Raw genomic sequence first — 25,434 nt, forward strand, 5'->3', positions numbered from 1 at the left:
GTGTGCGCGTTTACACACCAAGCATTTGTACCAAACATTTAACACTGAAGCTGTAACATTCATTTTTTTAAAATCTTCCCTAATTATTCAGAAAACACAACTTTCTGCTTTATTCTGACCCTTTTATTCTCTTTTGCTTGCTCTTATTTATTTGTTTGTTTATTTACCGACTTATTTATCTGTTTATTTATTGGTTTTTCAAGGCAGGGTTTCTCTGTGTAACAGTCCCGGCTGTCCTGGAACTTGCTCTGTAGACCAGGCTGGCCCCTAACTCACTGAGATCCACCTGCCTCTGTCTCCCAAGTGCTGGGATGAAAAGTGTGCCCACTTGCTCATATCTATTTGGCCAATAATATCTTCTCCTGACAAGAAACAGTGAGTTTACTGCAGTTTGTCTCTGTTGGCATCTCTGATGCCATAATAATAAAAGTGGGGGCCAGGGATGATCGGTGAGTACCCTTAGCTTTACACTTCTGGAAATAATATCTGGGCTACTACAAAAGGTGATTCTCTTGACTGTGGTCTCCTCTAGAGGAAAGGCTAAGAAATGGTGAAATTAAGCAACATGCAAAGATTTAGGGAAAGATGGCCAAGTGCTAAAGACAGAACGAGGATACCACTGCTGCTGCCAACACCAGTCTCAATAGTGCAAGCAGCTTCCACTCATTAAGTGCCAAGTGTGCTGATGAGAGTGTTTCACATACCCAAATAGACATGGTCAATCCTGAGAGACAGATGAGAAAATCAAGGGTTGGCAATGTCCTAGCTGGCCTTAACTGTCAACTTGACATAGCCTAGAAGCACCTGAAAAAGGAATCTCACCTGAGTGGTTGTCTTCATCAGGTTGCTTGTGGGCATGTCTGTGAAAGACTGTGCTGGTTGTCCACATCGATGAGGGAGGGCTCGCTCACTATAGGTGTCTCTGTCCCCTAGGCATGTGATACAAGGCTATGTAAGAATGCTACTTAAGCATAAGCAAATGAGCAAGCCAGAGACTGGGCAGCAAATAGCACCCCTCCATGGTTTTTTCTTTAAGCTGCTGCTGACTTCCTGCCCTGACTTCCCTCATGATAGACTGTGATCTACAAGGGTAACCCAAGTAAATACTTTCCTTCCCAAAGTTGTTTATCTCAGAATGTTTTATCACAGGGATGAAAAGGAAACTAGAATAAGCAAGTTTGTCACTTGGTCAAGACCCTGTGACTAATACCAAGTAGCCTTATAGCCAAGGACAACAGAAGTCTTCTGAACTTTAAACTTTGATTCTGTTGTGACATTTAACTGAAAATCTGACAATTGACACCATATAAATGAATATCTCTTAGGTTAATGTTTCCCAGGTCTGGTTGATCGATCAAAATCAAGTTTGGAAAATTTGGCAAAAACTTAATTCTAATGTATACATTGAGATATTCCTATTAAATATATTGGAAATGAAGCACCAAGATCTATATAGTCAAAGGGCTATCCATGTAAAATCCTGTCTCGATATTCTAGGTATTCTAATCTAGAATATTCGCCATAGATCTGCCCAAAGTTTGTCTCCTAAGTGGTTCTAGGTCCTCGAAGGTGGAAAATCAGATTAGTGTTTGCCATCACAGCAACCAGTAAGTCAAAATGGACACTTGTTTTTATCAGTTGTATGAAACTAAGGGAGGGCTCTACTACATTGTATGTAATTCCATGTATAGGTCATTCTTTCAACAAGCGAAATTACTCAGCATAGAGCAGAGCAGTAGGGGATAGAGGTAGAGAGAGGAGAGAGCTTGGCTAGAACGAAAGATGGGGATGGAGCTTGTGATTACACATCTGTGTCTTTCTAGTGACGATGCTTGACCTGATAGATATAAGGACATTTGACAGAATTAATACTAAATATGACTTGGGGTTTCTGTGGTTTATACTTTAAACAGATATTATAATGGCAGAAAAATGCTCCTAAAAGAAGTTTTAATATTCATGAATATGCAGTGCAGTTCAAGTTGACCAATCTCCACCCAACAAAGACACATAGGTATAGAGTCACTGAGGTATATTGTGGAATTTTCCTAAATGGAATGTTGTAAAATAATTAAGATGTTAGAGAAAATATGTAGGGATGCCATCTTCATTAGTCACATCTCACATGTTGTGTCTCCCATCTATGTGGGCTCTGTGGAGTTACTGAGGCACCTCCTTTAACATCCCAATGCTTCGGGATTGCTGATTTTTCTTCTTCTGAGTATGTACACTCAGTCACTTCCAAGTGAAGTATTTCTGGCCTTACAATTATTTTCAAGAACTTCCATGTCAAAATGAAATGACCAAAGGCCCAGATTACCCTTAAAAAACTTTCTGATAATAAAAAATAAAGGTCAGTTTTTCTTTAAAAAGACATTTAAAAGTGCCTTTGAACTCTGACATTATGAGATGGTCCTGTTCATCTTTCTAATTATGGCTTCTAAGTTAATGGAGGATGTTCATCTATCTCAGAAGACCTTCCATTCTTTGCCCCCTGATTTTCCTCTTGCAGATGTGGCGTCCTCCAGTCACATATCTGAAGTGAACAGAATAAAGACAGCAGCCCCAACACGTAGTTGGCCAGAGGCATGGAAAGGGTGTTGAAACAAGCTCCAAGGCTCCAAATCACAGCCTGTTCTGCACACATTGTCAGTCTTTCCTTTTGCCTTGCAGCATTTAACATTGCAGACAATGTCCATTAAAGCCCCTGGGGCCTCTGAACATCATTCAGGATTATAACAGCACAGCTTTAGAGGGGGGTTCCTATAGCTTTGGGTAAAGATTCTTCAGGATACTACTACTTTCTAATAAACTCCAGTTTGAGCCTTGCTGATTCTTAGCTATAATCCTTGCAGACTGGAGAGACACTGAGAAGATGCAACCTCAGTTGATAAAATGCCTCCATCAGATCGGCCTATAGACAGATATGTGGGGCATGGTTTTTTTGAATAGTGACTAATGTGGGAGGGTCCAGCTCACTGTCGGTGGTGCAGCTCCTGGTCAGGTGGTCCTAAGTTGTATGAGAAGGCCAGGTGAGGAGTACACAAGGAAGAAGCCAGCTAAGCAGCAGTCCTCTGTGGTCACTTCTGTAGTTCTTGCCTTCAGAGTCCTGTCTCAAGTTCCTGCCTTAACGCCCCTTCATGGTGGACTGTAATTAGTATGTATAAGCCAAATAAACTCTTTCTTCCCCAAGTTGCTTTTGGTCAATGGTAACAGAGAAGCAAAATAAGTAGAGAAAAAGAGCACCCACTGAGAGTCAATAGCGGAGCTATACTTTGAAGTCTTTCTTGTTCTTCTGTCTCATTCTACTTGGTCCAATGCTCAGGCCACATCCTTGTAGTCATTTTCTTTCATATTCATCAACTCATGCAAATAAATGTCCCTTCGGATGCAGACATGACTCTATTTAGGTTCTTATGTTCTGCTGTCAGTGGTGATAAAAATCAATGTCTTTCTGTGCAAGGTTTGTACAGGGTATGCTAATACAAGAGAAAGTCTCTACAGACAAAGAAAATATTTTTCTCTCTGTCCTTCTGAGTTATTTGCTGAGACAGGACCCAATCAATAAAAGGTAAAGGAAGACAGTGGTTACTACCACTGTCTTTCTCATGGATATATGGGAGCCACTCGGGGAAGGTAAGTAGCTCTTAAGAAGAGGTTCAGGGCTATGGTTTACATAACATCTTCAAAAAGAATGATGGGGATTAGAGAAATGGCTCAGGGGTAAAGAGCACCTGCTGCTCTCACAGAAAATTCTGTTTGCTTCCCAACATCTACATGGCAGCTTACAGGCATCTGTAACTCCAGTTCCAGGGGATCTGGCACTTCACACTAAGCGTGCACACAATATACATGCATGCATACATGTAAGCAATAGACTCATATACATAAAATAAAAAAAGAATGATGTCTTATTGAGAAGTAACAAAAGAACAGAGGTGTCTACACAGGGAAGTAAATTATAGGAAGGAAAATACATGGAGTCAGTAAAACTTGTTATGTAGATTTCTCTGGTTCATCTCCTAGCCAGCAATGTCCTTCCTCAGATGATAGGAGAAAAGGTGCCCTTGTACATAAATGTATGACCTACTTTATGGCAGAGAGCTTTTCTTGGGTCTGCTTCTCAATTTTTCTCAGCACAAAATAATCCTATGGTACATGGCAGGTTTTTGTGTGACATGTTATCGTCTCCTATGGCAACCAGCTCATTTGAGGAAAATGGGAAGTGAATCTCAAGAAAAGCTTTGGATGGGGTAAGACTTCAGTCAGGTCTTACAGGACCTAACTAACCTCCAGGGGGTGAGGTGTCATAAGCAGGGACTTTCAGAGGAGGGACTGAGGGAGCATTGCATGTGTGAGCATCAGGATTGTGAGTTATTGTCACAAAGATCATCATTATTGCTAGTGATGTCCCCTAATTCCTTTTCACATCCAGCTGCCCAGAATACCATCTGACTGAGGAGAGAATACTACTGTGACCCTCTGCTATGCCCAGAGCTTCTAATGAGCTTAGAAACTGGCATGCTCAATTTCTACAATAGGTGGTAATGTGATGAAGGTTGTGCCTTGAAAAGTCATGTGAACTAGAATGTGGGAGGACTACAGGATGGTAAACTCAGGTCAGGGACTAAATCATGCAGCAAAGACTCTCCAGTGAAGGTTCCCTATGGATCCCCTGTCCTTAACTCTGCCAGATCAACAGCCATTATCCTTTGGCTGTTCTTTGTATCTCATAATCTCTAGGACCTTCACTCCCCTTGCCTTTTCCCTGGATGTGCTCCATCTATCGAGGGTTCCTTAAAGAAGTGCCCCCAGGATGGAACATGTTTTCTTGGTGTTTGTAGAATCAGGATGCATCAAAGAGAGGCAAGTTTTCCCCTTGTTCAAATGTAGCACTGTCCCTATGAGGATGCTCAGGATCATCTTGTGTTGTCAATATGAACATGCACACACACACACAAAAAAAAAAACAATATCTTGTCCTTCTTCCTCTATGTGTCTCATCCTGGGACCAAATCATCAGAAAGCTACCATGGTGAAATAGCTGAATAAACCTACCTAGTCTTTTGCTCTGCTTTTAACAGATTTCCATTTCTAGCCTTACTGGAGAGGGCTTTATGTGATCATGTACTCTTAAGAGACAAAGCAATATTTAAAGAAATATTAACATATAATTTTTACTTAAAATACTCTGGCCATATTTCATGTATCTTTTTAGTATGAATATAGATACTTAAAATATTGAACTTTTCAGCCTGGTGGTGGTGGCAAATGGCTTTAATCCCAGCACTTGGGAGGCAGAGGCAGGTGGATCTCTGTGAGTTTGAGGCCAGCCTGGTCTACAGAGCAAGTTTCAGGACTTGCTCCATAGCTACTAAGAAATCAGTCCTGTCTGGAAAAAAATGAACTTTCTTAGCTCTTATATTTAAAGTATCAAGAAATGGTGACCTGGTAGCTATAATTTCTAGAAGGCTACAACTACCAGAAAGGTTCACTTTGAAATAATAATTTAATGGAAACAGCAAGTAAAACCTAACTTTTATAACCACTTTAATCTTCTGTGATTAAGGGAACTGTAAGGACAATCTAATTTTTTTTTTAAACAGGAAGAACTAATCCATATATTTCCATTTGTTACAACCAGAAAGATCAGAGAAAAAAATAAAGCTGAAAATTCTGGAGCATCCAGTGGGACAGAGCCCTTAGTTTGTGGCTATGGTTCTAGCTGAATTGTTGAATGCTTGTCAAGCATGTGCAAAGTGTTGGGTTTGATCCCTCCACAAACATTGAACATAAAAGACCTTTTGGTTGATGAGTCTTTGCAAAAGCATGCAGATCAGTAGATAGCTTCAGAAGTTAGAGAGAGAAAACATTCTCTTATAAAAGAGGAGAGAATGTCTCAGAAAAATGGCCTGCCTGAGTTGTTTACTGCCCTACCTCCTATCCTGGAACCCATCAGTGTTACCATGATTTTACAGCTGGAACTTAGAACCTTGAGCTACATTCTTCCCTAAGGACTTATATACAGTTAATGGTTGATGGGGAGGGAGAACTATTTTCTTCAGTGGTCTAGCCACTGGCAAAGTGTCCCTATTGTAAGCAACCCTAATGAAACTCATTATGACAGATAGACAGACACACACATGAACATCCCACATGCAGAATAAGAGGAGGATGAGGAAGAGGAGGAAGAAATGAAAGGAAAAGAGAAAAGAAAGTTGTAGGGGGGATAGTTGGAAGAAAAAAGAGAGTCAGCAGGAGGGGATAAGAGGAGGTAATGGGTAAATATGATTGACACGCACTGTGTACATGTATGAAAATGTCACAAACCGTTATTATGTGTAATTAACATGGCAAAAGCTTATTTAACACAAAGAAGTTCTAGCTAGGCAGATTATCACCAATCATTTCAATGGGTTCTAGTTAATCACAGGGGTCTTTGTAAATGAAGTCACTGTGGTGACAGAGGCAGAAACTGAAGTAATGCAATTTGAAAGGCAGCCGGTCATTTCTGGCTATGAAGACAAGTAAGGGAGCCACAACCTAGGCAATGTGGAAGCCTCTAGAAACTGGAAGAGGTGAGAGAATGGAGTATCTCCCAGAGAATCCCAAGGTATTAACCTGCTGCTCTTTGAAGCCCATGCATGGTGGGCCTCTAACTGCCAGCTCCCACCCACAGAACGCTAACTGTTCTTAGGGTTGGACCCAGCAACCCCCCCCCCCGCCCCACCCTGCCCCCCTAGTAAAAATTCCAAGCTGTGGACTTGAAATCCCATCAATCCCCACCCTGGAAAGTTTTGCACCCCACTTCTACCTCCAGGAAAAGGCTATATAAACCCTGTCTTCTGCTCCTGTGTGAGGTTTCTTGTGCAGTGTGATGGGGGGTATTTCTTGGCCCCCAACTGCTGGGATACCTTTCCCATACTGTAATGCTTGCACATGGAGTTTATGGTAATTTGTTATGGGGGCAATAGTTCACAGATACAGGGGTTGACTTGGAAAGCAGTCAAGAAGAGAATTCAGGGAAAAGTGAAAGACTAGAGGAGAGACACACAAAGTTGTCAAAGGTGGTTGAGGGGCGCACTTGGAGCTGAACTTGGGGGAAACATGCCCACCAAGAACCTCCCACTTGAGGGATTTGTGGAGTTTGTATATTGTGCTCCCTTTCAGTCTGTGCCTGTTGCATCCTGGCATAGCACATGGCTGCAGCAGTCAGCTGCCAGCAGAATTCTTCCCTCTGCAGCCATCTGGAAGGGCTCTGACCTCCACAGGCCATAATTTCTGGTCATAACAGACAGACCATGTCTGAGAAAACAAAGACAGAAAAAGAGAGAGGGGGATCTTTTAAGATTCAAGAAACACACACACACACACACACACAGAGAGAGAGAGAGAGAGAGAGAGAGAGAGAGAGAGAGAGATATTGAGAGAGAGAGAGAGAGATGAGGAGAGAGAGGATCTCATGTTGCCAAGCCTGGCCTTGAACTCCTAATCCTCTAATCTCTACCTTAATGCTGGGATTATAGATGTGCACCACAATGACTGGCTTCTAAAAACATTTAAGATGAGAGATGGATTTGTTTTAAATGTTATTTCAGAGAAATGTGTTGTTTAAAGACTGGTTCTCCATCCAAAATTCATGTCTACACCAACCCTTGAGAGAACACCTCATTTGGACATAGAGATAGAACTATTTAAGCATCTTGGAATTTAAATAGGGCTAAATTTACTCATTTGTCAGTTACTGGTGCCCTTCTAAAGGAGGAGAGACACAGAGGCACAGGGGCAAAAGCCATGTGAAGACAGGCAGAAACTGGAAGGTGGCATCTTCAAGCCAGGACCCCAGCATTGTGAGGGAAGAAATAACCATTATCTTAAAGTTAGTGGTGATTTGTTCCATCTGTCCCAGGAGACTAACACACTAGTTATTAAATGAGGACAAGAAAATTGATAATGCCTGCTAGATACTTTTTCTAGCAATGGAGTTCCAGAAAGCTATGATTCTGTGAATCCAATATTGTCATTATAATAATTTCTTATTTAACTGCAGAAAGAGCATTAACTGTCCTTGAATGTTTGGTGTCAGGCTTGTCTGGTCTCGATGCCATAAATGCCCATGGGATTAAAACATAACTGTTCTCATTTTACAAACGAAGGAACTGAGGCTCAGAGAAGTGAAGTGTATTGCATACAGTTTTGAGCTAGAAAATCTTAAGTCAATTTCTGAGAGTTAGTATTCTACTCGGCAACCTACCTTCCTGTGAGTTTATGCCTGTATGGCGTTGCCATCCAGTGCCCATTCTATTAAGACTAAGACTGCACTGTCTAAAATACTCACATGCCCAGGGGGCTGTGCATAAGGAAAAACAAGTCTCAACAACCCGTCCCAACACTGCAAGGCTCACACATGAGGATCGTGAGTTTGAAGCATGCCTGGGATACCTAGTACGACTCTATCTCAAAACAGAACAAGAATAAACAACAACAAAGTCCTCAAACCAACCAGGAACTACTCAGAAGTTTATAGCATGATTAGAGTACTTGGTCATAAAATCTTGAAACAAAAGGAAAAAAAATCTATCTTTAAAATGCCTTTGACAATTTGTTCGTTATAGGATTTTTGTATTGATTTTAAAAAGCACATGGCAGTTCATTTATCTTCATTGCTGAATTTAGGAGTTTGAAGTAAATGCTTTGGCTCTCCATTCTTGACCCGACTCTGTATCAAAAAGACTAGGAGGAAGGGCTTCAGGCCTCATGAAAGAGCTTATGAGGAACGTTAGCTTACATGGATCTTTAAATTGCAGAAACACATGTGCCCATATGAGAGGGTACACTGAGAAAATGCAAACATAGTGATAGTTAAGTTGTCTGAATCCTATTTCCTGCTGAATCAGATGTGGGAATCAGTCTACCTCAAGATCCAGCAATTCACTCTTAGGCATATACCCAAGGGATGTATATTCATACAACAAGTTTGATTCCCAGTTTCCTAAGGAACTGCATACTGATTTCCAAAGTGGCTGTACAAGTATATACTCCCACAAGCAGTGGAGGAGTGTGCCCCTTATCTTCCCCAGCATAAACTGTCTTTGCTGTTTTTGATTTCTGGCTACTCTGACAAGTGTAAGGTGGTATCTCAGAGTTGTTTTGATTTGTATTTCCCTGATGGCTAAGGATGTTGAGCACTTTCTTAAGTGTCTTTTGCCCATTTGAGCTTGTTCTGTTGAGAATTCTCTATTTAGATCTGTACCCCATTTTTTAATTTGATTGTTTGATGTTTTGGTGGCTAGCTTCTTGAAATGGCAATCTTACCAAAAGCAACCTACTGATTCAATGCAATCCCCATCAAAATCCAAGCACAATTCTTCACAGACCTTGAAAGAACAATACTCAACTTTATATGGAAAAACAAAAGACCCAGAATAGCCAAAACAACCTTGTACAATAAAGGATCTTCCAAAAGTATCACCATCCCTGACTTTAAGCTCTACTATAGAGCTATAGTAATGAAAACAGCTTGGTATTGGCACAAAAACGGGCAGATAAACCAATGGAATCAAATTGAAGACCCTGACATTAATCCACACACCTATAAACACCTGATTTTTGACAAAAAAAAAAGCTAAAATTATATAATGAAAAAAAGAAAGCATCTTCAACAAATGGTTGCTGACATAATTGGATGTTGGCATGTAGAAAACTGCAGATAGATCCATATCTATCACCATGCACAAAACTCAAGTCCAAATGGATCAAAGACCTCAACATAAAATCAGCCACAATAAACCTCTTAGAACTGAAAGTGGGAGGTACCCTTGAATGCATTGGCACCAGAGACCACTTCTTGAATAACATCAGTAGCACAGACACTGAGATTGACAATCATAAATGGGACCTCCTAAAACTTAGAAGCTTCTGTAAGCAAAGGACACAATCAACAAGACAAAATGGCAGCCTACAGAATGGGGAAAGACATTCGCCAATCCCACATCTGATCTCCGGAATACTAGTTAATATTTTCTACAAGATTGCACAATATGGTGATGGAGCAATGGTTCAGTGATTAACAGCAATTGCTGCCCTTGCAGAGGCCCCACATTTAGCTCCCTTTTATGGCTCTGTGAACACCATGCAAGCACATACATACAAACAAGTAAATAGCCATACATATAAAATAATACATAAATAAATCTGTGAAATGATTACTGTGTCTTGACACTGAAATGAAAAGTTACTGTTTTATTCCAAAGCACATGAGTATGCGGGAGAGGGAAATGATACAGTGAATACAGTGTTTGTCATGCAAGCCTGAGGACCAGAGCTCAGATCCCCAGCACTCATGTGTATGCCAACCAAGTATGGTGGGACTTTCTGTATTCCTCAAACTTAGGAGGCAGGGCCTTGGGTAGTCTAGCCAAATCAGGGCTCTCTGAACTGAAGTGAGAGATCTTGCCTCAATACATAAGGTACAAAGCAACTTAGGAAAGGGCCAACCATTTTAGTTTGTTTTTGTTTTGTTTTATTTTTCAATACAGGTTTTCTCTGTGTAGTTCTGGCTATTCTGGAACTCACTTTAGACCAGACTGACCTCAAACTCACAGAGATCCATCCACCTGCCTCTGCCTCCCCAGTGCTTGGATTAAATGTGTGTGCCACCACTGAAAAGGGCCAGTTCTCAACCTCTGGTGTTCACCATGTGCCCATGCATGTGAACACTCACACACACACACACACACACACACACACACACACACACAGAGACAACACGCAACCACATCACCCGCACATTAAAAGAAAATCCCCCAAGTAGCAAAGCCTACATAAGCAAGAAGTAGAGTACAATTTGATAGGAGTGATGAAAATATTTCTGTTGAAAAACTATTCGAAACACAGAGCAGCAACTAAAGAAGAAACTCCAATGTAAATGAGGTGATATTGTTTTGTTACTCGAATACCAACAAAACGAGCCATTACCACATGCCAAGTCATGCATCTGAAGACAGAAGAAAATGGCCAAGTCTTCACCATAAACAAAAGAATTTCAGGGCAGTATGAGCCCAGTATAAACAAATCCATGTAATTCGTAGTACTGCTATTAAAATGTGGAACAACAATTTGTCAAAAAAAAAAAAAAAAAAAATCTAACCAATTGGAAGCTGTTTCCTTCCCAGTGAGAAGCAGTTGAATCAAGGAAAGAAAAGGAGGCTTTGAATTTCATTAAAGAGGAAGTGCTGAGACAGTCTTGCTGTCTGTTGCCAATGACAAGGCTGCTAAACATCACTCAGAACACAGTCACTAAGTGAAGCATTCCATTATAATGGTACGAATAATGGCAGACAGTCCAAACTTGCCAGTGTGCATAATTTTAAACAATGGAGTCACTCCAAGTGTGCCAGGCTGAATTTTGACCTTACCCTTGTCATCATATCTTGATGGTATATTGAAGAGAGAGAAGAGGCTTTGTAGATGTAAGAGGTTACTACTCTGCTGATGTTAAAGTGGGGAGGTTATGCTGAATTCTTTAGGTGAGCCACAAAGAATAAAGCTTTCAGCCAGGCTAGGACAGAAAGGGAGCCTAAGAGGCAGCAAAAAGGAAAGTCAGAGATTTAAAATATTAGCAGAGTTGTTACATGTTGCCATCTTAAATATCAAGGAAAGGAGAACACATCTTGTAACTGCAAAAATTAATTTGTCAACAACCTGTGTGAGCTGTATTCTCCTTGGAAGCCTTCAATGTGTGTGTAAAGAAACTGCGGATAAGACTAGTCCATTATTAGGGAGAGGTTTTCATCTGGAAGAATCCAGATTGGATGGAACTTAAGCTTTTGATCTGTGGGCTGGAACTGGCTGGGGTTAGGGAAGAGGGAGAGAGAGATAGTGGAGACAGTTAGGGTTTCTATTGCTGACCAAAAAGCAACTTGAGGAATAAAGGGTTTATTTTATTAGGCTTACGTTTGCATATCACTGTTCAGGATATGCACTGTTCCGGAAGTCAGGACAGAAGCTCAAACATGACAGGAACCTAGAGGCTGCTAATCCGTTAACTCTTCAATTTAGCCTCAGGCAGATTTTTTTTTTTTTTTTTTTTTTTTTTTGGACAAGCATAGAAAGTAGTCGCATTCTTCACCCAAATATCACAAGAATATTTTCTCCTCTGAAACCTCTTTAGCCAGGTCCCTACAGTTTAAATCACCCTCAATACCACTGATTTCCATGCTCCTATTAGTGTGGCCCATTAAGATCCACTTAAAGCATTCAGTTGCTTCCCTAATCCAAAGATCCAAAGTCCACATTCCTCAAGCAAAGCATGGTCATGCCTATCACAGTAATACCCCAGTCCTTGGTACCAACTTCTGTCTTAGGGTTGTATTGCTATGAAGAGACACCATGACTACAGAAATTCTCACAAAAGAAAGCATTTAATTAGGGGTGGCTTATAGTTCAGAGGTTTAGTCTGTTGTCATCATGGTAGGAAGCAGGGTGGCACACAGGCAGTAGGAAGAGAGACACACACTGGGCCTGCCTTGAATGTCTGAAATCTCAAACATTCTTCCAACAAAGCCACAACGCCTAACAGTATCACTCACTCCCTGTGTGCCTATGGGGGCAGTTTGCATTCAAACTACCACAGTGAGACAACAAGAGATAGAGAATAGAGGAGGGGGGGCAAGAGAGCAAGAGGGGAGAGAGCAAGAAAAGATAACAAGAGGTAGCATGCATGCGTGTGTACATGTGTGTGTGTGAGAGAGAGAGAGAGAGAGAGTCAGCAAGAGTGGGAATAGACATAGAGAGCATAATTATAGGGTTATGAGGGAGATGAGTAGCTGGGGGCAGGGAAGGACCAGGCCCTGACAAGTACATTGAAATGTCTAACAGGAACTTGTGATACTGAGAGAGCCTGGAGGCCAGTGTGGGCTTTGATATGTTCATGGGTACCACAGATGGCCACATACCCCTTCTAACAGAGAGAGGTAAAGGAAATAAGTCCTTTGGGCAGATAGGGACTGGTTTCAAAAGTTTCTGAGGAAGGCTGGCTTTTGTTCTATAGTGCAGGCTGAGCTCATTTCTGGATATTTGGGCTACCTGAGACCTAACATTCAGAAGAACATACAGCCTTGACAATGTCTTGATCTTGGTCTTCTGAGAACCCAAACAGTGAATTCAGCTGAGCTAGAAACACACTTGACTTTAAATAACCTGAGACAATTTAGGGTTTTTTTTTTTTTTTTTCAGTTTTAATATTGGATGGTTCTGCTATTCTTTTCTTTGAAAGAAAAATGAAAATTGCTTGCCACACTACTCTCCTGAGCCCCATTTCTCAAGTCAGAATGGTAAAGACAGTGTTTCAATGTTTAGGGTGGTATCTGAAATTCTTTGTAGGATCTGTTTTGCAAACAAATGACTCCTTCTAACAATAGTTTTTTGTTGTTTTTTTTTTAAACAATCTTAATTATCTCTGTAACTCTTTCTCTTTTAGGCCTCCAGACTCCCTGGCCCAAATTCTGTCAGTTTTACAGAGAAATTGTTTTCCATGATGTAATTCTAATGAGTCAAAGTTTCATGATAACCTTGATAGTTTTCCCAAGGGTCTTTATAAAAGCCATCAGAGAAAGCTGGGTAACCATTCTTTGTTCTTGTCCAGCATTAATGACACAACCAAGAAAAAGATATATATCCTAAAAACTAAAAAGAATGTGAGGGCTTTGATAACCCCTGAGTATGCTGTGATTACAGACTGTAATCATATTGCACTATGACATCACTGGCCCACAGGGGGTAGTTGTTAGCACCCAGTTAGATTATGGCTATGATCTGGGCCTGGAGGAAGAGGCCAGAAACTCTACAAAGCCAATGTGACTCACCCACTTGGACATTATTACTCCAAAGTATGCTTCAGGGAAGCGGAAATGGCTTTCGAGAATGTCACTAAATGTCTGTACTGTGAATTGCGATGGCACCAGTGCCTGTGGGTATCTCTCAGAATATGACTTTCGACTTTGAAAAATGTGGTCCACAACAGCGAAAAATCTATCTAATTATCGGCTGGCTATTAAACTAACTGAGAAGAAATCCTAGCTGATGTACAATAGACACACTTTTCAGAGTTAGTTTATGGAGTAGCTGGACAACAAATAGCACCAAGAATAATAGCAATACATAGAAACAGCAACATCTTGGTGTAGGATAAAGGAGATGCTCTTGTTTCCAAAGTTTCCACATTATTTAGTATTTTAGTTTTTAATCAGGAACCATAAAGCATACAAGGAAACCAGAAAATGTAGCACAGACCTAGACAAAGTGGCTTTTGATAGAAACTGCTCCACTGGAGAGAATGGTCATGGAGAGTTAAGTGTGGCAGCAGGAGCGTGAGTCAGCTGGCCACACTGTCAGCAGTCAGAAACTGGAGAGTGAGCAGGAAGCAGTGGGCTACAAAGTCTCAAGCCTGCGCCCAGAGCCCTCCTATAGTGAGACTCCACTTCAGTGCACTCCCCTGGAGGCTCCACACCTTCCAAAACAGTGACACTCACTGTGCCCCACAGAATAAAGACCCTCACCCCGCAATGCAAAATGGATGAATTCCACATTCAAAAGTTCCGTAGTGTTTCACAGTCCCAACACCGTTTAACAGTTCAATTTCTCCCAGAGACTCGGGATAATCTCGTAAGGGTTTGCTCTTATAAAACTCAGGGATGTGGTCATTTTTCTGTTAGTGTATGATTTCCTTCACACAACCTTGGGGCATACCGTAGTGGATTACTTAGCACGATCAGGGCTGTTGAACCTCATTATACCAACATTTAAGGTTGCTCATGGATGGACAGAACTCTAGATGGCTCTGGGTCTCTTTTCTACCCTCTCCAGGTGTCTGACAAGGGGATGACTCAGCAAGTCATCCTCACAGACCGATGCCGAGGGCTGAGCTCTGAGGTTCCTTCTTGTTTTTTTAAAGCTGTTTCCTTCCTTTGCCAGCAAACCATTCTCGGTATCCCAGGTATATTGTGTTCCTTATCCTAAAATAATCCTAAATGTTCAGATGCTCTGGAGCTGTGGTTTGTCCACTGAAAGCCCTTGTTTCTGACCTAGGCACCCCATTCAGGGAACTATATCTCTTCTGGGCATGTTTTCTAACAGAGTAATCTAGTTGTGTTAGTACACTCCAAGGCACTGATGGCTTATGTGTCTATGCCTCATTTTAATGTTAATTACAAGAAATAAAGTAGAGGAGGCATTTACAATGAAGTATATCTTCCAAATTAATCTTGTGAGACTCAAAAAAAAAAAAAAAAAACCCAGTCTTCAAACACCTAAATCTTACATCTTAAATATATGAAATTAAAACATGCGATTTTGCTATTAATTTTCATGGCTTTGACCATGAAGACCCAAATGAAAAATAAACTCATTGCTCCTTTTTATGGCAGGTGGGGGGGTTTCTTGTTCTAGTAAAACTGTCACACAGGAGAATAAAAGCTCTAAAAAATATTCCATGAACAAGAGACATAAAAAAGCACTGAACTCAAATATAATAGAGTGTATGAAGATCAACTGTCCGTTGGATTGATTCTGCACTGTAAACAATAATTACAGCAACTTGGAAGTTCCGATATTTATGTGTTTGGCTCTTACTTTTATAGGTCTCTAGTTTAATATGCAGGTCTCTCGTTTACTATGCTCCAAATAATATTTTAACTGGTTGAGTCCATGTCTCCTTCCTTGCTGTCTCTAGGTAGCCCTGGTCCTTGTAATGTATGCCTTTGTTGTAGGAAGGTGGCCACCAGTGTTCCCAAAGATAAGGTAGGGCTACTCGAGACCTCAGGTATCAGGGTATAATTTTGCTGTGCAGCATCATTGGCAATATTCTGCTACCTAGCACATTTTCTCTTCAGTACCTCACAAAGCTCATGGTGACGACAAAATCAAAGACAACGTCTCCCACACCCCAGGAGTTAAGCTCAACAGAGTAGCACAGTCTCACCAGATGAACTAGTTAGGGTTTAGTGTTGCTGTGATGAAATGCCATGGTCAGAAGCAAGTTGGGAAGAAAATGGTTTATTTGGCTTACATTTCCACATCACTGTTCATGAGCAAAGGAAGTCGGGCAGGAACTCAAACAGGACAGGAGCCTGGAGGCAGGAGTGATGCAGAGATCACGAGGGATGCTGCTTACTGGCTTGCTCCTCATAACTTGTTCAGCCTGCTTTCATATAGAACCCACTACCACCTGCCCAGGGATAGAACCACCCATCATAGGCTGGACCTTCCTCCATCAGTCACTAATTGAGAAAATGCCCTTTAGGCTTGTCTACAGTCCAATCTTACGGAAGCGTTTTCTCAAGTTTCTCACCCTTTCAGATGACTCTAGCTTGTGGCAAGTTAACATAAAAACAAGTCAGGACACTGGGTGTTTTAATAAAAAAAATCTCTTTGGTGTATAAGATCTGATACTTATCAAGAGACTTCTTTTCATGCACTCTTCACATAGTATGTTATCTTGACTTCAAAGCAGCCCCAGGAGATGGCTTTATTACTTGTAGTTTACATTAACCCATGTATCTGTAGTCTCATAGCTAAGAAATATTTGCCAAAATTAAAACAACAGCAATCAGAATAGACTTTTTGGCTATGAAGTCAACAAGTTTTCGCTACAAATAGCTGAACGATGACACATCCACAGACACTTGCTACACAATGCCTTTCTAAGCATCACTTTACCCTAAAGTGGCATCAACTCCTGGCGTGATAAACCTCATCATTTTAATCACACAACTTTAGGAAATAAAGTTTAGAAAATGTGTTCATTAGTTGCCAGGTCTTTATTTCTGATAACACAGAATCTTTAAAGTGAGAAAAATAGGAATGTGTTGAAGTATCCTCAAGCTAATCCCTAAAAGCAAGCAATTAACAGGTCAGAATAAACTTTAGCTTCTGGGAGTTAAAGCATCTTTCTCTACCATCACAAGAACTAACTGGCTGGTCCTGATTGCTAATTGCATGGTCTTTTCCTTTCATAAGTAAAAGGTTTGTTTGATAGCCTTCAAAGACATACTGAGCTGGTAGAGATTAAAGTCCCAGTCCTGAGGGCTTGAGACCCTCCTGCTGGGGTCCTAGCTTTCAGCCCCTCTGATTGACTTAGTTCCTTAATCTCCTAATTAAAAGACATTTCCAAACAATGTTGCATAGCTGGTGCTGTCAAGAAGGGCCTTGGGGGTAGACAAGCTTTCCAGAGAAGAAAAAGTAAGGAACAGAAGAGCTTCTGTTTGTGAGCCGCAGTTCAGGTTGACTTCTGTCTAGTCAGTGAAGCAAAATGTCAACACTACCACATTTAATCTGTAGTTCAAAATCAATTTTTGTTTGAAAGCATAAAAGAAATTGCCTGTCCCAAATACCTCCCTATCCTACTAATTAATAATCAATCTGCCAAAAAAAATCAACTGATAATCTTCTTTTGACAGAGAAAATAAATGTCTAAAATTTCTGCCTCCACATCAATGTTTAGTTAATAGCCACATTCTTCCTTAGTCATTATTAGTACATCAGGAGAATGAGCAGGTTCAATCTTGAAAAATCTGATATACTGTAGAATAGTGATTTAAAAGAGCATCCACAAAGTACTCTGCATATGTGTGTGTAATTACATGTATCAATAAAATCTCAAATATACACAATGAATCAAGACTTGTGGGTATGATCTTGGATACGGCAGTTATTTATAAGTATATGAAGCTTTTAATACAAGGTTCATGCACAGAACCACATAGCATATTGTTTGAATTCTTCCATTGTAGTCCATTACTTGCACCATGAATCCTAAGTGTTAACGTTATTTCCTTTATCAACGGAGGAAAAAAAAAAAAAACCCTACTAAACAAAACAAACAAGCAAAAACCCACAGATTTCTAAGGCATCCCTTATTGTATAGCTTCTTCTGAACTTTTAAAAATTCCTTCTTAGGAATGAGTCTTTGAAAGACTAGCTAAGGTCAACACCCCTTTTCCTCACCTCCACTAATATTTCTTACTCCCTTCCATGGAGCATCTATCACAGTGTGCCACTATTGTCTATGGGTTTCCTGAAGTTACGGCCTTGTTAGCTTCTGTCCATGCCCCTCTCTGTAAGTAGGACTAGAGTTGCACAGATAGCCACAAGCAGGCAGTGTCTTCTAAGATTCTTTGTTGCAGTGGTAGAATATCTGATGTAGCCATCTTACAGGAAAGAATGGTCTATTTTAACTTATGGCTTAAGAGGTATTAGTCCAGGGTGGCCAGCACCATTATTTCTGAACAAGTGGAGAGGCTGAACAGTATGAGAGTGTGAGCATGTGGTGGAGGCTGCTCATAGTGGACAGGAAACAGAGAGGATGTGGGGCGGGACCAAAGTAAGACACAGCTCCAAAGCTCATAACCTGGGTGATCTACTTCTTCCAGCTAGACCCATCACCCTCTTTTATCAGCTTTCAATAATGTCATAATATTAAGAGCCTATCAAGGGATGAATCTATCCATTAGGTCAGGGTCCTCAGGGTCTGGTCACTTCCCAGAAGCCCATCAGCCCACAAACAGGGTCCCAACACATGTCCTTGTGGAGGAATGTTTCATATTCAAAACAGCAGTTGGGTTTTCACGTATCCACGACTTAGGTCAACAAAAGCGGAACACACCCTTTAGATGTGCTTCCTGCAAGATCCAGTCTTCTGTTGCCTCACTCTTAATTAATGCAGACCCAACCAACAGCCACTGAAGAAACAAGATCCTGAGAATTTCTAGTGAAATTATATAAATTAACTCAGATACAGAGAACAGAAATATCAGCATGCACACAGTCTAATGATTGTTATTTGGGGCATTTATTTTGTCTTCTGATATATGCTGTTTTGAGAAGTAACTCTGGAGATAGTCTTAAGTTTATTTTCACAGTTTTCTGTGTTTGAAACTTCAGCAAAATGTGATTTAAGATGTTGAAGTAACTTGCCCTGGGTTGTTTTATTTGGTCTTGTTTTCTTTTGCTTGTATAAATTTCTCTCTTAAACTAGTCTGGAGCTTGCCGGCCCCAAGGTTGTCTACCTCTCTGCCCCTCACTTTGGAGAGAGCCACGTTGCATCAGCACGTGCTTCCTGTAATAGGGCAATTTTCTTTTACCCTCACCCTCTACAGTCAATGTGGTTGAGCTTGTGAAGATCTCCTTTAAGTCAGTTTGAGTCTCACATTTGGCAGCAAGATGCCACTGAGGACAGGAGACTCTAAATTGTAGGCCTTTACATGAGACTCACTTAAATAACGACATCCTCTTATACCTTTGATCTTTGTAAAGAAAAAATAATCAGATTTACAGGTAGCTTGGTAGTTTGATATTAACCCTGAATTTAGAGAGGTCAATTTTATATAGTTAAAATAATCTATCATAGTTGGATTTCATCTTATAAGGATGATTCACTGAAGATCAAATGTTAATTATATTTATTTGAGCTTCCAGACCATTTCTACAAGGGTTACTTTTTCTTTATGCTTTTATTTATTTATTTATTTATTTATTTATTTTGCTCTATGGTTTTTTGTTTGTTTTGTTTTGTTTTTTTGGATATTCTCATTACAGGAGAAAAATGACATTATGATTTGAATGTCAGAAGCCCAAAAATATATTGTTTATATAAAAAACTTTGGAAACATCTTGATATTTCCAAAACATCTATATGAGCACCAGCTGTGGTGCTCACCAATGCAGACAGGTAGAGTCTGAAGGGATATTTAATTAGATGTGTGACAATATGGACCAAACAATTACGGACTTAAGACTCAGGGACGAAAAAGCTTCACAGAGCTTGGTGGAAAGCATGTTATTCCCTGAGACCCAGCAGTCAGCCTCCCTTATATGGTTCCAAAGCAGTGGGCTATGACAAGATGTTCTGATTCAAAGTTATATGTGTTCTTATAGTTATGTGCATGACTCAGAGAACCACTTAGTTGAAATAAACTCATTTGCACCCTTAAACTTCAAAAGTCTGCAAATGATTGAATTGCAGGTGTGGTTCCAAACTGTAGTGACTCTTTTTAATTTGGTTAGGTATAAAATGAAAATTTGGATGTTGGCCTTTGATCTTTCTAATCAGAATTTTCAGACTCAAAGAAGATGATTAATTTAACTTTGGGTGTTAAATTGATCCCACAAAACCTGAAGAAAAGACTTGCTAGAAACAAATCCTAACCTTCATTGGTAGAACAGGACCTAGAATGCTCAGGCTTCTTGAAGAAAGCAGATCCATACAAGCCTTCATACTGAGGGTCAATTACTGGCAGAGCTATGTCTGACATTGGCATAAATAGGAAGGCATGCCACAGAGTAAGTTGTTGAAGAAATCAGAGGTATATTTAAGAAGGATGATCTTTTGGGGTAAGATAATGGGAGCTGTGATAATTATTTCCAAATATTTGCAGGGTTGTCAGATAGGGAAAAGCATGCTCTTTGGTTACAAGAGGTGATGGTTATTAGAAAGTAAATTGAGTTGCAACAAAATGATGCTGTGTTTTAGTTGCCCCACTGAAGCATCTCAATTTAATATTACATGCCCACCCTTCAGATGTGTTGAAGAAGAGACTGAAGCCAATTACTGGCAAGTTACATAAACATCTCTGTGAGAGTTTGAAGGAGATACCTCCTTTGTTGGTTCAGCTGCAAGCAGATATGTATATTCAGGCTAAATTTCATCAGCATTCATTCCTTTTATAGCAGTGGTTCTCAACCTTCCTAATCCTGTGACCCTTAAACACAGTTCCTCATGTTGTGGTGACCCCCAACCATAAAATGACTTTCATTGCTACTTCATAATTGTAATTTTGGTACTGTTATGAATCATAATGTAAACATCTGTGTTTCCCAATGGTCTTTTGGAGGTTGGGAGGCTACAGGTTGGGAACAACTGTTTTATAGAGGCCTACTATGTTTGCAGAGCTGTCCAATGTCTTTTTCCAACAGCAATCAGCACAAAGAAAGGAAACATCAGTGAATACAAGGGTCTTCATTAGTCAGAACAAGTAGGTCTGAAAAGCCTGTCTAAAAGAACAAACAACCAACACAAACACCAGAATTACATCAGGCCCTTTCATTTGTGATTGAATGCATTGCATTTATGTAATGTATAAAAGAATACTGACTGTGTGAAGAATTTGCTACAAATGTGATGCTGTAAAAAGATGTTTATTATGCTAAACTCTTGACTGAAAGTATTACCTTAGTATGAACTACAACTGTTTAATTAGTATTATTATCCCCAGTTTACAACTGAAGCATTGGTAACTCACCTAAAATCACAAAGGTAAGAAGGGCCATTTGAATGGGACAGATCTGACTTCAAAATGAGGGTCTGAATTAATCCACAAAGTCACTCTTAAAAAATAAGAACAACGAAATGAAGCAAGGTTTTGAAAGCTGCAACCACGCTGCACTTGGGATTGAAAAGATGAACTGGTGTAAAAGCCAGAATATGATTTCTGTGGTCTGAACATTCATATGCTGAAACCTAGTCCCAAGTGTGGGAATATCTGTAGGTGCTGCACCTGGGAGATGATTAGTTCATGTGATGAGTGGGGTTAGTACCCTTATAGAACAGGCCCCAGAGAGCTCTCCCACTCTTCCCACCATGGGAAACACCCAAGAAGGAACCAGACACCAAATCTGTAAGAACTTTTCCCGGAACCATGAGAGATAAATATTTGTTTTTCATTTTCCACCTAGTCTATGGTATTTTGTTACAGCAACCCAGACTAAGACAATGATGTAAATGACAGATCAACTTGCCTGATTTCCCTCTGGGTATCCTATCTCCTAAACCTTAACACGTGTACCTATGGATCATCAACTGTACAGATGCAAGGGGGTTATCAGGAAGTCTGTCACACTGTCACAGCTATAGGGCATTTCAGGTCCCGCCTCCTTTCTGAAGCCCCTGGGCCCCTTCAGCGTTCATAGTTCATTCAACTGACCTGATGACTTGGCTACCTGCTGCATGGCAATTTTTGCATTTGAGAATTGTCCTGGGCATTTCCATTTATACACTCCATCTCCTCTTCAGCTGGGTGGTACACACTGTGAATGCAAAGACAGTTTGAACAGTGCCTTGCATGGAATCAATGGTTCTACCTCTACAACAGTGGTGTGATGCTGCAATTATTTCAATGCAGTATGCAGTCTGAACTGAGACCATCCTAAAATGTCGTGTATTTAGAAGGAGGCTGTCAGGAGCCCTGGGTCAGTGTTTTGTCACCATTCCTTCTATGGGAATTCTGTAAGTGGGAACCCGAGGCTCTTTTGAGCAAGCCCAGTGTTTTTCCATCCCCACTTCCCTGCAGCTTGGAGCAGTGTCTATACTTCTGCATCTTCCCAAGCCCTCTGGTGTTCACTGTGGCTCTCCTTTGTTTTCAGAGCAAAGTCCACGAGCCTTGCTCCTCTTATGCTTATTAAACTCCTGAAGGGTAATAAGGCAACAGTCATCTGGGAATAAGGAGTGAGAGTTAATTAAAAACCGGATCTCTCAGGAAGGTAGAGAGTATCTCTGAGCTTCAGTTTTTCCAAGCTGATGGGATATAGAGGCTCACAACTCTCTTATAAAGATGCCCATGCAGACAACAAATTAGTCAACAATCCGGACGGGCCCTGTTCTACAGCAATGTCTGTTTGTTTTCTCTTCCTTTCTCCTCTGTTTCCCTTCCCTGGGCTCCTGCCTTTTCCCTCCTTTCGTTCCCTCCATGTCAATTTCTCTACACAAGCCCTTTCTGAGAAATTCCAGCCATTTGCATGCCATGTCCGTAAAAACAATCTCCCCTCCGTGTCTGTCAGCTTTGCAGCCCTGAGAACTGATTGAGGTTCTGGCTGTTTCTTCATGAACAATCTGTCCATGCCTCTGCAACACCTGTCATCTTTCCCATCTTCTTCAGCCTCAAAACAAACCCTTGCTAGGAATAATACCAGGTATTCAGGAGCAAAATGTATGCCGCCGCCGGTGTCTGGCTACCAAGCCCTTGATGCAGGCTTGACATCTGTAGCCCACAGAGGTCTCTTCTCATTTTTTTTTTTTTTTTTTTTTTTTTTGTCACTCTTGGCTAACACTTTTTATTCTCTACCTCTGAATTACAGTTACTAAACTCACTGCTCAAATACCCTTTTCTTTTCCACATTCTTTTATTCATTCATTCATTTTGGTTTTCTCTGTGTAACAGCATTGGTTGTCCTGGAACTCACTCTGTAGACCAGGCTGGCCTCGAACTCACAGAGATCTGCCTGCCTCTGCCTCCTGAGTGCTGGGATTAAAGGTGTGTGCCATCACTGCCCAGCTCTTTTCCAAATCCTTAAACAGTTCTTTCCTGCCTATATCTAAGTTCCCAGAAACTCTATCAAAGTCCAATTCTTGGAGCTTAGCCTTCTTTCTAGTCTTATTCCTCACTATCTGATTGCTCATTTTTCTGTGTTTGTCTTTAATTCCTGGTGTTTCCTCCTCACACCTCCAATCTCTCCTGTGGACTTAATGGCCATCTTGAAAGACACTTAATGAAGTGGCTAATGCTTGCTCCCTGTCCCTACTCTTCCTCATCTTGGGTTCTTCCCCGTCTTCTCACTCAGGTCTTTCTAAGGTCCCACTTCAGCCCTTTTCCCAACAGCCTACCGCACATAAGAGGCCAGCACTTCCCAAACTAGTTGACCATGAAACACTTCTAAAATTATATTGTATGGAGTTGGAGGGATGGTTTGGTTGGTAGAATGCCTGCCACGGCAAGCATGAGACCCGAGTTCATATCCCCAGCACACATGTTAAAATGGGTCCTGACAGAGACATCTGTAACTGAAGCACTAGGAGACAGAGATAGGTGGGTCTCACCATATCACTGGCCAGCCAGCCTAACTAAATCAGTGAGAGTCTCTCAGAAATTAAATGGGGAGTGATCAATTAAAACACTTGACATGGCCCTCTGGAGGCCTACACACACACACACACACACACACACACACACACACACTCACACACACACTCACACAAAATGAAAGTATTGTAAAGTACAGTATACAGACAACAAACAACATATTAGCAAGTCATTGCCTCTTCAAAAGAGCATCAAGAATTCAGTCCACACATTTTTATAAATTTAGAAATGACTCTGTTAACCTAGATCCACATGTCAGGTATATTTCACCATATTTCTTCCTCTATTTTGCTTTCATTAAAACATAACATAAAACTTCATCTGTCATAAATACAAAGAAGCAAGGAGAAAAAAAGAACACAGACCTTGTTATTTGTGTTAGAAAACAAAATGTCTTTTCTTTGAAGTTCTTTGATTCACACACCACTTAATAGCTATAAACCCGAGCCTCTTATTAAAACTTCCATTTGCATCTAGAGATCCACAGAGAGTAAGCTTGTGTGCTATCTGTACTTTATATGCAATAAGAGATGAATAACATCACAAATATATCCTGAGTTACAGAGCATCAGCCCCTACAGTTGTGATGTGGGGATGATTGTAGATAACCTACACTACCTGCTCATTCATGCATCTAGTGGTCTCCATGACAGCCCCTGCCCTTCCCAGCATGCCATGGACTCCAAACAGACACATACAGCATGATAATAACAACTATGCACAAATGTGTACAAACAGTGTAATAACAATGCCTTAGTATTTTCTTAAATAAGATGTGGCTTAGACTAGAAACGCCACAAGTAGGGCTATGTTATCACTAGCCTGCGTAAGGCCTTGTGTCCCAGCCTTACACCAAAATGTCCAACTTTTATCCAGTTCACCCCATTCTTAGTGCCAAAACATCTGGGATGTTCAGCTAGTGGGGATCAAGCTGAGGAACCCAGAGGAAATGTACAAAGTCATGTGTTGGTAACCTGTTGTCAGTTTCGGTCTTTACCTGGTTGTGTACTTTTTATCTGTCTACATGAGGCTTAAACACAACCTGGAGTTACTCTCTGGCCTGTGGACGATCTGTGTTTCTATCCATGGTCTAATTGCCTTCCATGCTAGTGGGGAAATAGTTTCAAAGTGGCTTCTGGTAATTACCTCCCTGTCATTCTATGACTGATATCATTTGTCCCTCGGTAATGAGGACAGGTAACGTTGCTATCAATGTATTCTGGCAGTTCTTACTCTACAACAAACTTAGTTTCTCTTCTTTCTTATTGCTGACTCGGTGCTCTGGCAGTTTCAAAGAAAGCATGGAGAAATCATCCTACTCCGACTGGCTGATCAATAACAGTATCGCTGAGCTGGTTGCTTCGACAGGCCTTCCTGTGAATGTCAGCGATGCCTACCAGGACCCGCGCTTTGATGCTGAGGTAAGAGGAGCCTTCTGTGAGGTACTGTTGTCACAGTGTTGACGTTTTTCTAGTTGAGGTAGAGAAGGGATGTCATGCAGAGCCACAATAACCAAAATAACTGA

At 40.8% G+C, this 25,434-nt stretch overlaps 1 protein-coding gene across 1 annotated transcript in view; it reads left to right on the top strand.

Moving 5' to 3' along the window:
• The window catches only part of Pde11a (phosphodiesterase 11A), a 347,781-nt gene that overhangs the window by 151,822 nt on the left and 170,525 nt on the right, over positions 1–25,434 (top strand). Inside the window, exon 6 of the mRNA XM_051184429.1 lies at positions 25,198–25,330. Within this exon, the coding sequence (XP_051040386.1) occupies positions 25,198–25,330 (133 nt within the window). The remainder of the gene's footprint in view (positions 1–25,197; positions 25,331–25,434) is intronic.

This window comes from Phodopus roborovskii, unplaced genomic scaffold (assembly GCF_943737965.1).
Source record: "Phodopus roborovskii unplaced genomic scaffold, PHOROB, whole genome shotgun sequence".
NCBI classification, from domain to species: Eukaryota; Metazoa; Chordata; class Mammalia; order Rodentia; family Cricetidae; genus Phodopus; species Phodopus roborovskii.